Below are 17,580 nucleotides of genomic sequence, written 5' to 3'. Positions count from 1 at the left end.
TTCAATGCTCCATTGGTGACGCTTCCTTTCCATCCTACTTGAAGCATGCCATTATTCACCGCTCTATAGAGAAAATCTACCTTACATCCTAGCTGCCTTGCAAGCTACTGCCCCATCACCTCAGACTTCTAGAAACACTTCCTACCCAGCAACTGCAAAAGCGCAGCCTGAGCCACCCTATTTCAGATGGAGTCCAATCAGAACTTACGTACAGGCACAGAAGTGGCCTTACTCCTCACCTATAGTAACATCCTTCATGCAGTGGATAAAGGGCAAGTTTCCCTTCTTTGACTAAGACTTATCCAGGACATTTGGGTGTGGAGGGACATTTTTGTATGAATAAATAACAGGAAAAAAAACAATTTAGAAAGATTGTTCGGAGGCCCCAGTGAGCGCTCTTTCTATATCTAACTGTCACGGCCCTGCCGCACATGAGCGCGCACATGCGCTGACAGGCGCCACCGGAGGACGGGAGACGTGGGAGTCAGTGTTTTTCTGAATTTTGAGTGTGTGTGAGGGGGAGCGGGAGAGGGCATGTTTGTGGCGTGGATGGGGGGAGAGGGTGAGTGAGTTTGCATGTGTTTGTGTGTGAATAAGTGTGTCTGTGGTGGGGGTTTTGGGGGCAAATGTTTTGCAATGGAAGGAAGGCAGGAGGGGGGAAGGGAAGCTTGTGGGGGGGGGCAATTTTTAAAGAAATTCCACAAGCCCAGACGAGGGTAGAGGTAGGTGGGGGAATGGATTCACAAAGGGTTAAGGAAAGGAGAACCTCCACCCCCCCCACCCCCCCAGAGGTGGGCTATTTCGGCATTTTGAAGTCCGTCTAAAAATGTCTGAAATAATGTGTTCAGCCTCCAAAATACGGGAATATCACATAGAACTGACATTTAACACTGTGGAAAGCTACTGCTATCAAAAGTGTACTCCCTGCCATCCATCTATCATCCACTACTTGGAACTGGGTTGACTCATTTCTAACCGATCATTCCCAACAAATCCAATTGGGATCTTTCTCCTCTGATCACTTCAAACTCACCTGTCGTCGGGTTCTTCAGAGCTCCCCACGTTTTCCTCTGTTATTCATTCTCTTGCTTAGCCCCTTCCTGTTCTGAAATATTTTGATGCTCACTATTCGTCATGTGCAAATGACACTCATACCTCCAACTTCTCTTAACAATCAATCATCCTTGAAAAGTGCTTCAATGCCATAAAACATTGGTTGGTTTACGACTGGCTCCAACCAGCCAAGACATAACAGGAATTCACTTCTTCTGTCCATGATACACATTTAGAACATCGCTTCTTTCTCACCCTGATGCGCCTTTCTTCATGGTGCCACCATTTAGCCAGCCCAATGCTCAATTTGGGCTTATGTGTGGATCCTGGCCTCCTCTCTCTTACCACAAATTCTCAAAACCAAAAAGACCTGCTTTTTTCCGTTAGAAAAATGAACATTATTCTACCTGTCAATCTAAAATCTTTGAACCCACTGTTGTTGGCACTCTTGTCAACTAATGCATTGACTAATTCAATGCATGTAATGCTGGTCTCCACCAGTGGCCTAAATGGGTTGTGAAATCGAGCCGGGGCATGGTTTAAAAGGGGCATGGTCTAAAAGGGGCGTGGGCTAACTGAAGCATTCAAATCAGGTTCGGTTTTCCTCTCTGAATTGTAGCTCTGATCCCCCACCAGCCCCACATTTGCATCGACCATTACCCTCTTACCTGGAATGGGAGGAGATGAACTCTGCATCTCTAGTTAAATGGTTGCCTGGCAGGAGTCAGCACCACAATTCAGGAAGTAAAGGCCTTTCTGTCTAAAGCCTGAAGCTATCACTTGCGCAAGGGTTTATGGCTGTAGAAAAAAGGCCTTGGCTGCCTGATGGGCTTGGGTTACCAGAGGACTTTAGGGAGCCCCAGCAGCGCCCTGTCTCAGACAAAATGTTCAGGGACCACCAGGGCTCTGCCCCAGCTAGCCGTGGCCCACTTAAAGCCCTGTCGCCACATCTTCTCTTCATCAAAGTTTCAACTTATTCAAAATATGGCTATTTGCCTGATTTTTGGGCTCTCTAGGAGACATTCCACCCTCTGCCACCGGGTCTTCCTTACACTGGCCCCCAATAAGCAAAACAGTTGCATTTGAGGTTATGTGCTTGCTTCACAAATGCACTCACCGTATGACCCCTTTTTATCTCTAAGGTTAAATCTCATAGTATTGCCCTACTCATTTCTTAGGGCCTTACACATCTTAACCTCCAAACAATAATGTTCTTCCTGTGGCGGCAGAAGCCTCAGCATCTAGGGTCCACAGCAGTGGAACGAACTTCGTGTCAATGGCTGCTCTGAACCCAGTCTCCTTTGTTTTAGAGCAGAGCACTCCTTAAAACACTTCTTTGTTCAGCATCGGCGCTCTAGTCCTTCCGTGGTTGGTGAACAAGGGTTCCAAGGGGCAATTTACACTGCAGCGCGCACGCTATAAATAGTTACTCATTCACAATATTTAATGTTGAAGAGCAATAATTCTGGAACTCTCGCGCTGCTCCGCTGACACTCGCTACTCCTACTGGGACAAAGGGAATAGGAAAGAGAAGATGCACTGGGAGAGATGCGACAGTGGCCAGTGTGTACGCTTAGCCCTGCCACCTTTTTTCTTGTGTTTCTGCTGTGCAAAATGTTCCACAACCATCACCTGCAGGGTTTGGTTGGGGGTATTGGAACCCAGACACCTGTTATGAAAAGGGGGCATTTGTCATAAGAACAGAAATATTCTTAACTTGCCTGGTTAACAATCTCACACAATGGCAGTCTCGACAGAGAGGCCACGGGTTGAATGGCATAGGAAACATACACCCCCAGCAGCTCCCCCACCATAAGATGCCTCCAGGAAGAGGCAAGCGACTGCCAGGTTATGGAGGCTGGATTCCCATCTCAACATCCTACAGCTACTCCCTCACGGATAGACCAAGGCAAGCATTCAATGTGCTTGGACACTCAACTGCACTATTACCCTATATGGCCTGGGTCTCCAACCAGTAGACCGTTAGCTACTGGTAGCTTGCCTAAGGCTTCGCAGTAGCTCTTTGCACCAGATCACAAAATGAGAACTGTGTGTTAAGTCCCTGGACTTCTTCCCCTGCCCTTTCCCTCTCCTCTTCCTGCAAAGCAAATAGTCAAATGGTCTGTGCACAGTTGGAGGGAGGGGGTATATCTCGGGCAGTGTCCCAGCAAGGGTTTAATTATCAATAACAAAAGTCAATGGGAAATGTGAGTTGTGGCCATTGTCACCAAGAGGTGCAAATGCTGGCTGATTAGTAAGGGAAGGGGTGCATACATCTGCATGCCGTGTGAAACCAAGGTAGGACTGTGATCAATTCAGTCTCACTATGTTTCCTTAGATTTATTTTGATTAGCATTTTCCATGCTGTTAATTGTAGGCCTTTAATCAGAATGGGGAAAATAATGGTATAGCTATAATCTTTTTTGCTCAGAGAGAGAGTGTGACAAAGGACAATTAGTGTGACTCCAAGCCTGCAAGACAAAACGTGCATCTAGCGTTATGTGTTGCAGTTTATGGTAAAACTGGATTATTTGTTTTATTTGACGATACTCAGTTCTGTGATTTAAGGCAGTAGGCCCCCAAATGTATTAATGGTTAAGATGGAATTTGACGTGATATGGAGGAGCCCACCTCTATACACGCCCCAATACAGGAATTGAAACATTAATGACAATTTCACATTTAAGTAAATGTAAAAAGAAACTACCAAGTGACCGAGCACTGTACAAAACAGGGTAGTTAATTCAGGGAGAGGCCATTGAGGAGAGCCATGGGATGGGAGAATAATTAATATGGTTGATCCCCTTTGGTTATGCACACAAACCCGGGTGATCCACAGAGATCTGTGGGCTGCCTGTATGCATATGTTCAACCTAGCACTGACAGGCTAATGTGACAGGTCTGCATGTGTCTTTGTTGTCTTCATCAATCGGGCAAGCAAATTGACGCAGGGCCATGATGGTGGCCACAAACTCAAAGGAAGCCAGGGCTCACTTGTGCCCTTCCAGACTCACATTTAGGAACTACCTCAAAAAATTGTCTTTCAAAAGAAATAATGTTCTCTATGAACATCCCTATACCATCCAAGGAAATTGACTTATTACATAAGCCCAAGAGCATGTTTAAAGAAGGTTTTAATTAAAACACAAACTTTGGTAAACTGTTTTTCTATGGACTCCCATTAGCATGTTCCAGCTGTAATTCAATAGCAATAATTACCTTGGTTTGATGATGTTCATTTAACTTAATAAATGTGTATGTATTATTATCCCACTGGTTTTATTTACACAGGGTATAATGGTTAACTTGTTTTAACGAACTTAATTAAATGTAATATGTCGTTTTGAAGCAAATCCTTTTGTGGCATTTCCTTTGGAAGCGTGTTTAGGGGGGGGCATAGTAGTTTATAGTGGGTGTCAGTGCATATCACGCTTTCATTTCATGTGTTTGCAGCATTTTGTATGGGTGCAGTTTTTAGTGTTATGGATATTGATTCTGTTTTCCTAACTCATGTACAGGGCTGCTGGTCGATTTCACTGGACATTATCGCTACATCTTCTACGCCATCACCGTCAACGGCTGCTCGGCTGCTCTCTTCTTGGGCCTGTCAGCCTTTGCCCTCAAAAGGAAAGAAGCAAAACTCCAGGAAACAGCCAAACTGGCCAAGATGGAACCCCTAATGGGTGAACCAAAAAAAACAGACGAGGTCCATCAGAATCCTCCAGAAGTGATCTTCCTCACGACTATCTGAGGTGATATGGAATGAGTACTCAGAGGAAAGGCAGTAACGAGCACACCAAGTGGCCAAGGTGAGATGGTCAGATGGTCGTCTCGCCCACTCCATGGACAATGCTCAATCAGGGACTGCTACCCGATTTTAGGTTTATGAGGTCTCCCACCTCAGCAACCATGAATTATTGTTAGTTATGTGTGGAGAAAGACATTTCAGAAATCTATCAGTGTCATCATCTTAAAACAGAAGACAACTTTTAATCAAAGACATCATCCGTGTCATTGTCCACATATAGAATAAGGCCTTTAACATGAATCAATCCAAGATGTCATCATCTCAAACCAGCAGAAGGCTTTTCATGAACATACCTCAATCACTTCATCTCAAAACGAAAGAACAAACTTTATAAAAACACATCCAATTAAATTGTCTCAATCCAAAGAAAGGTCATTTGATGAAGCCACAACCAGTGTACAACAAGTGGACATTTCACCAGCCGCCACTAGTGTATTCCTATTAAACTGAAGGACAACATTTCTCCAAGCCACCACTGATGTTATTGTCTCAAACAACAAGAAGACGTTTTCCCAAGGCACCACCACCACCTCTGGTCTTGACACGTAGTGCAGGACATTGAAGCTCAACCAAACTTAGTGATGCTACACACATGCAAGAGCAGGGTCATTTCACTACTATTGGGCAGGAGGATGGGTTTTGGGTATTGGTTGGCAAGTGATCAGGTCACATGTTGAGATTCAGTGGCCCCTTCACCTCAGGCCATTTCTACACATCAACAGAATCATGAACCTTCTGTTTGTAATCCATGGTGTGACAGACTAGGGCCACTGGACCATAGGAGGATGCCCACCGCTCAATCCCAAGAGGCAAAAAGTGAACCCCCACAAGACACACAAAGCACAACATGCCTCTAACAAATGGCTGGCAGCTGGCACCCCGCTTCCTACCACAGAAAGTACCTCTACAGCCTTAGGTTCAGTTGGTTCATGGGTGAATCTTGCTGGCCCCTCCCACTCAGGTGACCATATCTCTCACGTAATCCTCATGTGTAGTGTCCAATCCGCATTTGGCATTCATGTTTGGTCAAAAATGTCCGATTTTCTATTGTAATCCTCCAATTATTCCTTCGGTTTAGGACATCTCAATAGGGGTTTCGACCATGACCCAAATTCAAGCTTTATATGTTTGGCACAGCTGCATTCCCCACTTTTCAGTCACATACACCACACACATTTCCGATCAACATAAGATGACCCACAAAGTACCTCCATTCAATGGAGATGATGCATCTTTCCATTCGGGAGACGTGCCAGTTGATGGTGCTCCCTTTGCCCAGATTACCATTTGGGCATGTGCTTGGGTGCGCAAAGCTACAACCCCCATACTCCAAGCCACTCTGGTCAGGTTTTATGATCTTAGGTGAACATAACCAGTTTGACGTCTTAGAGAATCTCCAGACAACACAGATGCTCATACATGCAAAACCCATGGAGCAGTGCCAACCCACATTTAAAGTTCTTGCTTGCTTATGCATCCTACAGTATTCTGGGTATAAATATATCACCTACATTGACTTAATATCCTGACTCTTCTGGCACCTAACTGTGCAACCATCTTTGCCATTGGTACCCTACAAACAAATGACATCGGACAATCTCAGATAAATAGTCCTGACCTCAGACACTTTATCAGGTGTGTGGACACAAAAAACCTATACCAGTCAAAGGCGGAACTCATATGTGAAACGCTGCCTGAGCTAAACATCAACAAGTTTCCATAAGCCACAGTCATTGACTCAGTCAGTTGATGGGACAAGAAGGTCCACCACAGCGACCATCAGTGTTATTAGATTTAAACCGGAGTAAGATACATTGTCATTGTTTCATATGCGTAGAAAGACATTTTATCAAAGCCATCACTGATGCCCTGTGCTTAAGCTATTAGTAAGACGTTTCACCAAGTCTCCAGCAGTATCATTGTCTCAAGCATGCGGATGACATTTCACCAAGCCACCAACGGCATTATTGTCTCAAAATGGACGAGCTCATCCCACCAAACTACTACCAGTCAGATTGTCCAAAACAATAAGACATTTCACCAAAGTACTGTCAACATTATCCTCTTAAACTGGAGGAGGACATTTCACCAAACGACCATCCGTGTCATGCCCCTCTTCCAGAGGTCTGCATCAGCTACTGCACTTAGCATCCCTTGTGGGGTACTGTGAAGGAGCCCCTCCTCTTCTGCCATCACTCCCCAGATCTCACTATAGTATAGCAGTATGTTGGGCCGAGCCGGTGTCTGGTTGTGCAAGGAGCCTTCCCCATGGAATGACAGTAGAGAGGTGCGGCACTATCACTGGTTGCACTACCCTTTTGCCCCTTTAGTGGGGCACGAAGTAGATCCAGGGCTGACCTGCACCGACTAACCGTGACCTCAAGTGCTGAGATACCTGCAGTACCAAGCGCATCTTGGGTAGTACCAAATGAAGCCCCTTCAGCACTGCGCCAAGGCCATGACTAAATGAAGATCCTGCTGTACCAAAGATTCCAAATGAAGCTCATGACATACCAAATGTGCTATGTTACAGAATGAACAGCTGCAGCCCAAATAAGGCTTCTGTAGAATCAAATCAAGCTTCCTTCCATACCAAACACACCTCAAGTGATACCAAATGAAGTCCCTGTAGTACCAGGTGAACGCCTCCATTTCTTAATCAAGGTATTGCGAGACTAAATGAACCTTATGTAGTATAACATGTATTTGGAACTTAATTAAGCTCTTAACGTGGATTACCAAAATAAACATCCTACAGGATGAGCGGAGGCTCCCTGCTTTACAGGGTAAAGCTGCTAGTAGCACCAAATGAAGGTGCGGCAATAATAAAGTAAACTTACATCGGACCAAACAATGCTTCTGCAGAACCAACTGAAAGTCCTGCAGTGCCAAATAAACTCACTGATGCTGTTACTTCTATTTATTTATTTTGTATTATAAAGCGCACATGCCACCTTTTGGCCACTTTGCAGTTCTTAAAATAGGCTATGCAGTGCCAAGGAAAGCACCCTTCCCTACAGGGCCTACACAATCATGCCCAAGTAGTACCCAATGAAGGCCCTGCAGTGCAGACTAATAGAATCCCATTATTCAATGTACCCCTCTCTGTCGCACTAAATGAAGCTCTTGCTGTAGCCAATCTACCTGCAGGCAACAATGTATTCGCCGACGGATCCCAAATGTAACCTTTTCTCCTTGCCCATCATGGCTCTCCTTGAGTGTCCCAGGTTCGGCAATAGAGGCACCTGGGGTTGGGCACATGCTCTATTACAGAAGTGTTACATGGTCACTGTCTTCTGGGCCCCCACAGATGTCTGCCTATCCATATTCCTTAGAGTCCCGTCTAACTCAGAATGAGGGTGCATTGACAGAGCCCCCAATGAGCACTGCAGCACTTGGCCAATGCATCTACCTCTGTCCTAGGCCCTTGCAGACAGCCCTACCATTGCACTCCCACCCTGAGCCCCGGCAGAGATGTGCCAGTACACCACTGCCCTGAACCATTCAGAGCTCTGCCAATACTTCTCGAGCCCAAGCCTCACCGTAGCTCTGTAAATGCACCTACAGCTTGTGCCAACTACCCTCCAGTGCTCATCCACGCGGACCCTCCATAACGTCTGATCCCAGGAATGCTCTGACAGTCAACCTTCACCCCAAGAACAGGCAAAGCTCTGCCAGTACACCTCGAATCCGACGCATAACTGAGATGGCAGTGGTCTGCCCACTGCACCTTCCTCCTGCATTCAGTAGTGCAGCCTCACCCCGAAACCCCTACGGAGCTCTGCCAATACACCTTCATCCCACACCAGCACAGATCCCTGCCAATGCCCCACAGTCAGTCCCCACCTGCACCCGGAACCCACACATAGGTCCCGAGATACGCCTTCATCTTCTGCTCGTGTTCAGCTTTCCCAGTGCACCTCTGTCCTAATTCCCAGCATACTTTTGCCAATGCGCCTTCATCCTTAGCGCACACACAGGTTTTTGAATACACTCCAATCATCAGCCCCATCACAGCTCAACCAGTGCACCTCCATATTAGCACACGTGTATCTAAGATTATTCATCTCCATTCTTATATCTACTCGGCTCCAATAAACCTGGTTATCCACCGCACCCAAACAGCTCTCAGTCCAATGCACCTGCAGATGGCAATACAAAGATAGCTATATTTAAGATTAAACACCACAAAGATAAATGGGTGTTATTTTCTTTTATTGTGAATTGGTTTACACAAGACAAATCAATATACAATTTAAATATAAAAATATATTTAATTGCAATCACTATAAAATATCATCCAAATTAAGTTTATCATCTTAAAAATCCATAATACAAAGCAAATAGCTGCCAGTATCAGAGCAGTCGGGGCACCTGCCAATATCCGCGCTCAAACACATCATCACGAATGCCATACCAGGAGACGTTTCAGAGTGGCCATTTCTGTTCCTTTACATGCCCCACATGTTCCCAGCTCTTGCTGGCTACAGGTTCAATCACAATTTCTGCAACCGTTACTGTGAGAAGCTGTGCTCGTCCCCCTACCTCCCGCACCAACCCTCTGTGTCCCATCCCACACAGCTTCCGTTGAGCTGAGACAGCCGAAGCCACATGTCAGTCTTTTTATCATGTCTAGCGTCCCAGGTCTCTCAAAAGCAGCACCAGCTATGCCATTACAGGACCATCAAACAGGAGCCCCCTGCTCAGACCTCCTGGCATACCCCTTTATCCTTCCCACTTCCATCTTCTGTAAGGCGCTGGTCCACCCTCATCTGTGTCATAAAAGCTGGCAATAGCACACACTTTTTTTAAAAACACTTTTTATTTACATTTTTCATAATAACCAACAGAAAATATAGATGAGTTCAACGTTTCCCTCCCACCTCCCCCCTTGTTCTCATTCTAGATTAATCCAGAGAGGCCTCCTCCCACCCCTCCTCTTCCTTGTAGTGATCAGCACTTCTTGGCCTCTTACCCTCGAGGAGCATCCTTAGCCTTGACATACCTTCCTGTACCCTTCCCCTCAACTCCATGCTACTCCCTCGGCTAATGTCTCATGGTGGTTTCAGATCATTAGATTTTGATAAGTCATTCAAATAATGCCAGTAATAAGCCAGTATAACGTTACTTCTTTCCCCTCTACGTCACCCCCTGTTTCCTGTAATGTCGCCAATTCAGCAATCCCCCATCTGCGGGCATCTGCCTGCAACAATGTTATCGCTGGACCCTGTGGCTGTTTCCATGCGATAGCCATTCAGTGTTTGGCTAATATTAATAGGAACCATATCATCTTGTTCCGTACTTTGTGTTTCTACCCGCCTTGGAGGAACCCCCAGCTGTACCACACGCTTGTTCCAATAGTACCTACAACAGTGGAGTCTCTTCCGGTTCCTCAGGAATTCTGTCCCATATTTCCGCCAGTCTACAGACTACTGCTCCGTATGCCAAAAACAAGCCCCTTGGCAAGTCAAACTTTGTGCACCATTCTGCAAAGGTCAGTAGTTTCCCTCCCTCAAACAGGTACCTTACCACCTCACATCCATTTTCTTGGAGCCTCTGTATCCCTGCTCTCCCTATTGCTTGCCGTAGTTTCTGGTCCACCCCCCATGGTAGATACCCACCATAAAACCCTCCATGCCCTTTCTTCTGACTATACTTCTTCCAGGTATCCCTAACTGCCTCAAACACGATTGAAGTCCTCTTATTCCCCATTGGGTTCCACAACAAATCAACCCCCCTCCGGTGTGGTGGCAGGCTCCCAACCAGCCCCCCTGGCTTCCCCCCTGGTTGTCCCCATTCTAACACTGATTGTTGCTGCGCTGCTATAAAGTATTTCCCGTAGTCAGGTAGGCCCAGCCCTCCTTCCGCTCTAGATCTACGTAATATTGTCAAGGACACTCTCCTCCTCCCTGTATTCCATAATAGTTCCCCCACTGTACTATCCAGCATTTTAAAGACGTTTTCTTTAGCCACATATGGTATATTGGTGAAGAAATAAAACATCTAGGTAGGATCACTATTTTGCATAGTGCCACCCTACCCATCAGGGAAAGTGGTAGGTCCTTTGAAAATTGTACTGAGTCCCCTATCCTCGATAACGCCCTTCCCATGTTGTGTGCAAGGTTTTTTCCATCTCGTGGATTATTTGTATACCCAGATATTTAAACGACTCCATCTCCCATTTTATCCGAATCATTCGTAGGTCTTTCACATGACATTCCCGTAGCCCACCCAGGGGGAACAGAATAGATTTTTCCTCATTGATCCAAAAACCAGACATATGTCAAAAATTCGTTAATACTTCTATTAGCATTTGCAGATTCTCCCATGGGTTGGTTACATATCGAAGCAGATCATCCGGATATAGTGATACTATATGCCTCACACCCCCCATGTCTATCCCCTCCTCTGCCCTTTATTGCCGTAGAAACTCTGCCAGGGGCTCCAGGGCCAGGGCAAATAATATTGGGGACGTCACACATCCATGTCGTGTCCCCCTGCTTAGTTCCCATTTCTCGGATACCCAGTCAATTAGCCCGTACCATCGCCATCGGTTTATTATATAGCAGGCCCAGCCACTTAAAGATCTTTTCCCCAAACCCGAATTCTTTCAACACTCTGAATAGCCATTTCCACTGCAGCAAGTCAAACACTTTCATGGCATCAAAGGAGGCAATCGCCATGCCCTGTTTCTGAGATTTTACGTGATCCATGACATGGTGGAGGCGAGTAATGTTACTGGTCGTATTTCTGCCCCTGATAAACCCACATTGATCTGAGTGGACCAATTTTGGAGCTACCTTCACCATTCTGGCTGCCAGAATGTTTCCCAAGATGTTCCCATCAATGTTCAATAAGGATATGGGTTGGTATGACATACAATCCAATGGGTCCTTCCCCTCCTTTACAATCACCGTTATTATGGCTTCCCTGATGGATTCCGGGAGGTTCCCCTTCTCAAATGCCTCATCGTATACCTTCTTGAGTTTTGGGGCTAAGAGGTCTATAAACTCAGAATACAATTTTATGGGAAACACATCACTACCAGGGGCTGTGCCTTTATTCATGGTGCGCACTGCCCCCCTGATGTCTCCCTCTTCTGTTGGGGCCCCCAGTTCATCCCTCATGTCCCCCCTAGTTTTGGTAGCCGAACCGTGTCCATCAGATCTTCCACATCTATTTCCACATATCCCTTTTCGCTTGTATACAGCTCCTCATAGAATTCTGCGAAGGCTTCATTGATCCGTTCCTGGGTGCCCACTATTTCACCCGATTTAGTTCTGATCTGGGTTATCACATGTCTCGACTTTCCCTACTTATCAACCAGGCTAATAGCTTCCCTGCTTTATCAACCTCCCTGTGTAGTAGGACATCCTGCTTGCTATTATCAAAGTGTGCCAAGTCTGCCAGGGTTTTGTGGCAAAGCTCAAGGTTCTGCGCCAATTTGTCCCCTACCTGGATTCCCTTCGCTGCTTCCCTGTCCAACTCTGCCACCTGCCCCTCCATCCTTCGTAATGTTTCCTGTAGTCTGTTCCTCATCCCCACCGTTGTGGAGAGGCACGTCCCCCTTATGTTTGCCTTGAAAGCCTCCCAGAGCACCTCCATTGACATCACTGCTCCCTCATTTAACTCAAAAGAATTTTCAATCCCCTTGCGTATCTCATTATTAAACGCCCCATCTTCGAATGTGCCTCTGTACCTCATGCCGTTTCAGAAATTCTCCCACCCTTCGTTTCTTTTGTCTTGAACCTAGCCCTTGGACATTCAAGTTCCGATTTTCTGCCCTCCCACCTCTGCCATCTTAGTGGCCAGAAATGTATCCTGTCCCCCTCCCCCAGGGCCTTATTCTCTCAGTTCTCCCCCTCCTCCCCTCAGACCTTTCCTCGGTCGCTCCAGTTTTCATGTTATATTGTCATTCCTGTCTCATCACCCTTTTTCCAGAATTGTGCCTTGCGTTGTTTGGTCTCTCCAAAGGCCCCTCACTTCCTCCCTGCCCCTCAACGATACCCCAGATAATACCCATCCCCAACTTTGTATCATCAATCCCAACTCCCCCCCACAGCTTCCCACTCCCCCCTCCCTCCCTCAAATTCCCCAACTGTGTTCCTTGGGTGTCTCCCCTTCGGGTTCCATCCCACCACTCCCAACATGTAGACCCCTTGACTAGCATATCCCACCTTTTCTCCGCACCTCGTGGGCAGTAGCCAATGGTGTTGTCTAAGTGGGGGGGTTCCACCTTGGCCCGCTTACCCCGCCTGTATAGTTCATCCCTCCTTCATTCCTCTCATTTATGCCTAGGTGACTATACCCAATGACTCCCCTCATACATATTTCAACACCTCCATCTGCCTTCAGTCCCTTGCACCGGATTGTGTTCCCCCTGTGCCCCCTCCGTTTTGTGAATCCCCACTTTGCGATAAAGTGTCTAGCCAATCCCACACCTCTTTCAGGGATGTAAAGAACCATGACTTTCCCCCTGATAACACTCAATTTAGCCGGGGAAAAACATAATGTATTTTTAGCTCAGTTCTCAGAGTCGGCGCCTCACTGCGTCATATGTTCTCCTTTGTCGTTGTACTTCCAGCGTAAAGTCCAGAAAGATGCACAGTTTCGTATTCCCAATTTCGTAGAATCCTATCTTGCGGGCTTCTTGTAGTGTAGCGTCCCGATCCTGAAAGTTCATAATTTTGGCCACCATTACTCTTGTTGGGGCGCCTGGTGGTGGGGGTCTACCCGGCACCCTGTGTGCACTCTCCCCTGTGAAAAATTTGGACAGTCCTTTGACCCCAGCACTTTCAGGATTAGGTTTTCCACACTGGGGCCTTCTTCTCTCTCCAGCACCCCGACCAGTCGAATATTGCACCATCTAGAGTGGCCCTCTGCGTCCTCCGTTCTTGTCTCCAAGATTCTGTTTGCTCCCACTAGGCCTCACACCTGATTTTTGAGGATCTGGATGTCGTCTTCCACTGTACTGACCCTCTGTTCTACTTTCGTGACCCGTTCGCACATCTTGCGAAGAACAGCTCTCACTAGGGAGACATCCACCCCTATCTCCTTAATGCTTCCTTCAAGGGAGGCTCTGGTCGCTTATATCACCTCCATTAGTGCATCAGGCTCACTCCTCCTCTGGCCCCTCCTGTCACACCTTCCTCCATGGTCCGGTCCGGCTTTTTTTTTGCAACTTGTCTTTTGTTTCTGTATATTTTTCCATCTTTTGTTGACCCTTAACCATCTTGACCGTGAGCTTTTTCAGGGCTACGTTCAAATTGTGCTATCGGGCTCTGTGGACGTACAGGTCGGTCCTCGACCACATACTTTTCTTTTTCTGTCTGTTGCCCCCTTTCCAGTGTAGCCCTGGATTCTTCTGCCTGGCGTTCCAGTGATAGTCGTAGTATAGCACTCCTTCCAGTGTGTAGACTACTTCAGGGCGTCCTTCCAGTAGCACCAGTGTCGTCGCTTTCAATCCTGCAATGGGTTAGTGGCCCTTAGTACGTTTCCTTATACGGGCTCCACTCTTCAAGCTCTGATGTCCACTATGTTCCTCCTTTTTTGCCTTTTCTTTATTTTGCTTCCTGGTCCCGTTCCGACCAATGTTCAGGGGGGAGGGAAAACAATTATAGCCCGTGGGCAGGGTTGGGGCTCTGGGAGCGTCTCCACTTAGCTCCTGTCCTGTAATTCAGTTTGCTGCCTTCTGGCCCCCAGTATTATCAGGCTTGCCGGGTTGTGCTCCAGGGGTACCTCAGTTCCAATGCGTTATGCCTTCCTAGGCTTCCAAGCCAGCCCATACTGCACTATTTCTGCCTTTGTCTCCCTGTCTCCCCCAAATCCTATAGTGCTTTACCCAACCCCCTACACATCCGCTCTACTATAATGGGGATGCATCTGGTGGTTAGATCGTTACCCAGGTCTAAAAGGATGACTTAAGAGACCATCCTGAAGTCATCCGATGATCATCGAACTACATTAGAAGTCATTTCCACATCATCAGAAGTCATCAGACTGTTAAAGTCATCAGCAAATGTCTCAGAATGGTGGGTGATGATTTGGGGATGAGCTTAGATGACTTACTGATGATTCCAGCATCATCCCTATTTTAGAAAACTCTTTGTTCCTGATGACTTGAGGATGACTTGCCGATTACTTCAAGAGCATCACCATGATGATTTGGGGATGATTCTGGGATGACCTGCCGATTACTTCAGGAGCATCAACTGGTTTGCTCCAGATGATTCTGGGATGACCTGCTGATTACTTGAAGAGCCAAAACATGTTTGTCCCTGATGATTTGGGGATGATTCTGGGATGACCTACTGATTACTTGAAGAGCATCGCCATGAAACATTTCTTGATGATTTGGGGATGGCTTACTGATTACTTCAGAGCATCACAGAGTTTGTTGGATGATTTGCAGACTAATACTGATTGTCATTCAGCTTTTGCTTAGTTGCACTTGTGCTGAATGATTTTTTAATGCTTTGCTAAGCACACCTTTTTGGCATTCTTTTTAATTGCATGTAAAAAGCATAATATGGATATGATCATTTAAATTGCAACACCCAATGTAAAAGTGCTAAACCATTGACCAGGAATCACAAAAGCATACATGCCACAGAAATAGTTTTCTTGCAGTAAAAAGTGACTGGTCACAAATGTCCCCAACACATATTTGGCCCTATGGAACAAATAAGGGAAACGCACCGTAAAAATACTAGCAGCACTTAATGGAAGAAGGGGTAAAACAAGTTGTGAATGGCCAGACTAACTATAGAACCCATCCCAAATGGAAGTCATGAGGCCTAAAAATATCATGCACCCCCTGGGTGAGAATCCTTTGCCATCCAGTCAAAAGCAGGCACCTAGCACCCTCAAAATCCCCAATGTGGCAAGGGTAAAGCTTGACACTATGTTGGGTGAAAATGGAAGCCATGAGGCCTAAACATAAGCATGCGCTCCATGGGAGAGAAACCTTTGCCATCCAAGCAGGCCTGAGCACCCTCAAAATGCCCAATGTGGCAATAAGGGAAAGCTTGAGACCCAGCATAAAAAAACATTGCACACACATGAAAGCCACCCAAAAAAGTCAAACGCAGCTGCCATGCTGGTCAAGTTGCTGCATGAATACAGAGTTTTTCAATGGCGCACAAAATGCATTTAGAATTCACAGAGCTGGATCGATGCACTCACCTGATATGCTGCCTGGAAACTGAAACTGAGATTCTGCTAAAAGGCGGCCTTATGTTGCTTTCATTAGTAATAGCACATAAATAAAGTCCATATGAGACCAGAGAGCATTGTGTGTTTGTTTACAAGTTTGCCAACACTTTCTGAAATGCCTTTAAGGCGTCATGACGTAGGGACGTTTTTTCACGTAGGATGCCTACGTGATGACGAAGCTGATGAAGACAATCATGGAGGAAGAAGGACTCCATGCCGTGCAGCGGCAGGTATATTTAGCTGCTGGTGCGCTTGATTTGTTCTTTCTATTTTGGAATTTTGCAGCAACATCTCGTTGTGCCTGTTTCCTGTTTGTCTGGTAAGCACTACCCCCCCCCCCACAAACAGAGGTGTTTTTGATCATTTCGAGCGATGGCCGCCATCATCCACGCAGCCCCCGTGTGCAAGTGTGACTAATATTAAGTGCTCCTCGGTGTATGCGATGTAACTGTTCATCGCGGGCTGCGCGTGTAATCGGTTTCTGTATGCTGCATGCAAAGCAATTGTGGAATACGATGTGCTTCTGTGCCAGCTATCAATTCCTTCCTGCATACACTGTGGACGCGCATTCTTTTTGCTTTTATGATTCATTGTCATTTTCATTCCTTAATACTAATGAACTTCGGCCTAGAAGGTTGTTCCTTTGATCTCACAAGCATGTTGGGGTGGAGGCTACGGTTCCTTGCAGCATGCTTGAGCGATAAATGGAAGAAAGGGCAGGGAATTCTCCCAGTAATCCTGTGGATCTGCCTGCCCACAGTCAGGTTACAGTCCTAGCTCAGAATGATGGAGGTAGTGCTATAGTTCACATCCCGGAATCCCCATTGGCCAGGATGACTCTAAAAGTTTTCATCATAGTGTTGCAGATTGCACAGTCGACCCTAAATTACTTGTGAACAGGTGTTTAAATATCGCCTTCTGTGTCCATGGGCTAACCCAGCGCCGCCCGTGCAGGGTGGCAGAGTGTTAGGCAGAATCCTGTGCAGTTCTCTCAGGGAACACTGCAAAAAGATTAAGACTACAGGAGTAAGCAGTAAACCCAATCGTTAACAGTCTGCACTACCCAGATTTACCTGGTAGCTGTGGCTGAGCAGTCAGACTTCTCTCAAGAAGAGCAGGGCAGTATGCAGAGTATACACAATATGGTCAAAAACACAGTAGAGCAAACAGACACTGACCTGAGCTTTGTATTAAAAGTATATAGTTATTTATTTAAAACACACTTTAGGCAATACACTAGCACTCTCAATCAAAATCAAGTTAAAACACAGTCAAGTAAAGTATAAACACCTCCCTTGGTAACTATCAGACAAGTCAGGGGTACAGCACCACTATTTATTAACACAGATGTGAGCGCGTAGCCTAGATGGCACTCCAATAGTTAAGTTTAAAGGGAGAGAAAAGGCAGAGCATAAAACAACACGGTTCCCAACACTTTTAGAAGCTCCGAGCAAGAGAATAAAGGCAGTGTATACTGTAGAGCAAAAGTTCATAGGCCAGGCCCA

General features: G+C 46.3%; 1 protein-coding gene across 3 annotated transcripts in view; it reads left to right on the top strand.

Annotated features, from left to right (window-relative positions):
* The window catches only part of LOC138582988 (monocarboxylate transporter 6-like), an 863,635-nt gene that overhangs the window by 837,136 nt on the left and 8,919 nt on the right, over positions 1-17,580 (top strand). For all 3 annotated transcript variants that reach the window (XM_069654831.1, XM_069654832.1, XM_069654830.1), the window contains one exon: positions 4,572-16,305. In XM_069654831.1, the coding sequence (XP_069510932.1) occupies positions 4,572-4,804 (233 nt within the window). In that variant the 3' untranslated portion in view covers positions 4,805-16,305. The remainder of the gene's footprint in view (positions 1-4,571; positions 16,306-17,580) is intronic.

The sequence above is a fragment of the Ambystoma mexicanum genome, chromosome 3q, assembly GCF_040938575.1.
Source record: "Ambystoma mexicanum isolate Mex_15411 chromosome 3q, UKY_AmexF1_1, whole genome shotgun sequence".
In the NCBI taxonomy this organism is placed as follows: domain Eukaryota; kingdom Metazoa; phylum Chordata; class Amphibia; order Caudata; family Ambystomatidae; genus Ambystoma; species Ambystoma mexicanum.
The sequence above is the reverse complement of the archived record's forward strand: the minus strand, read 5'-3'. Positions and strand labels throughout refer to the sequence as shown.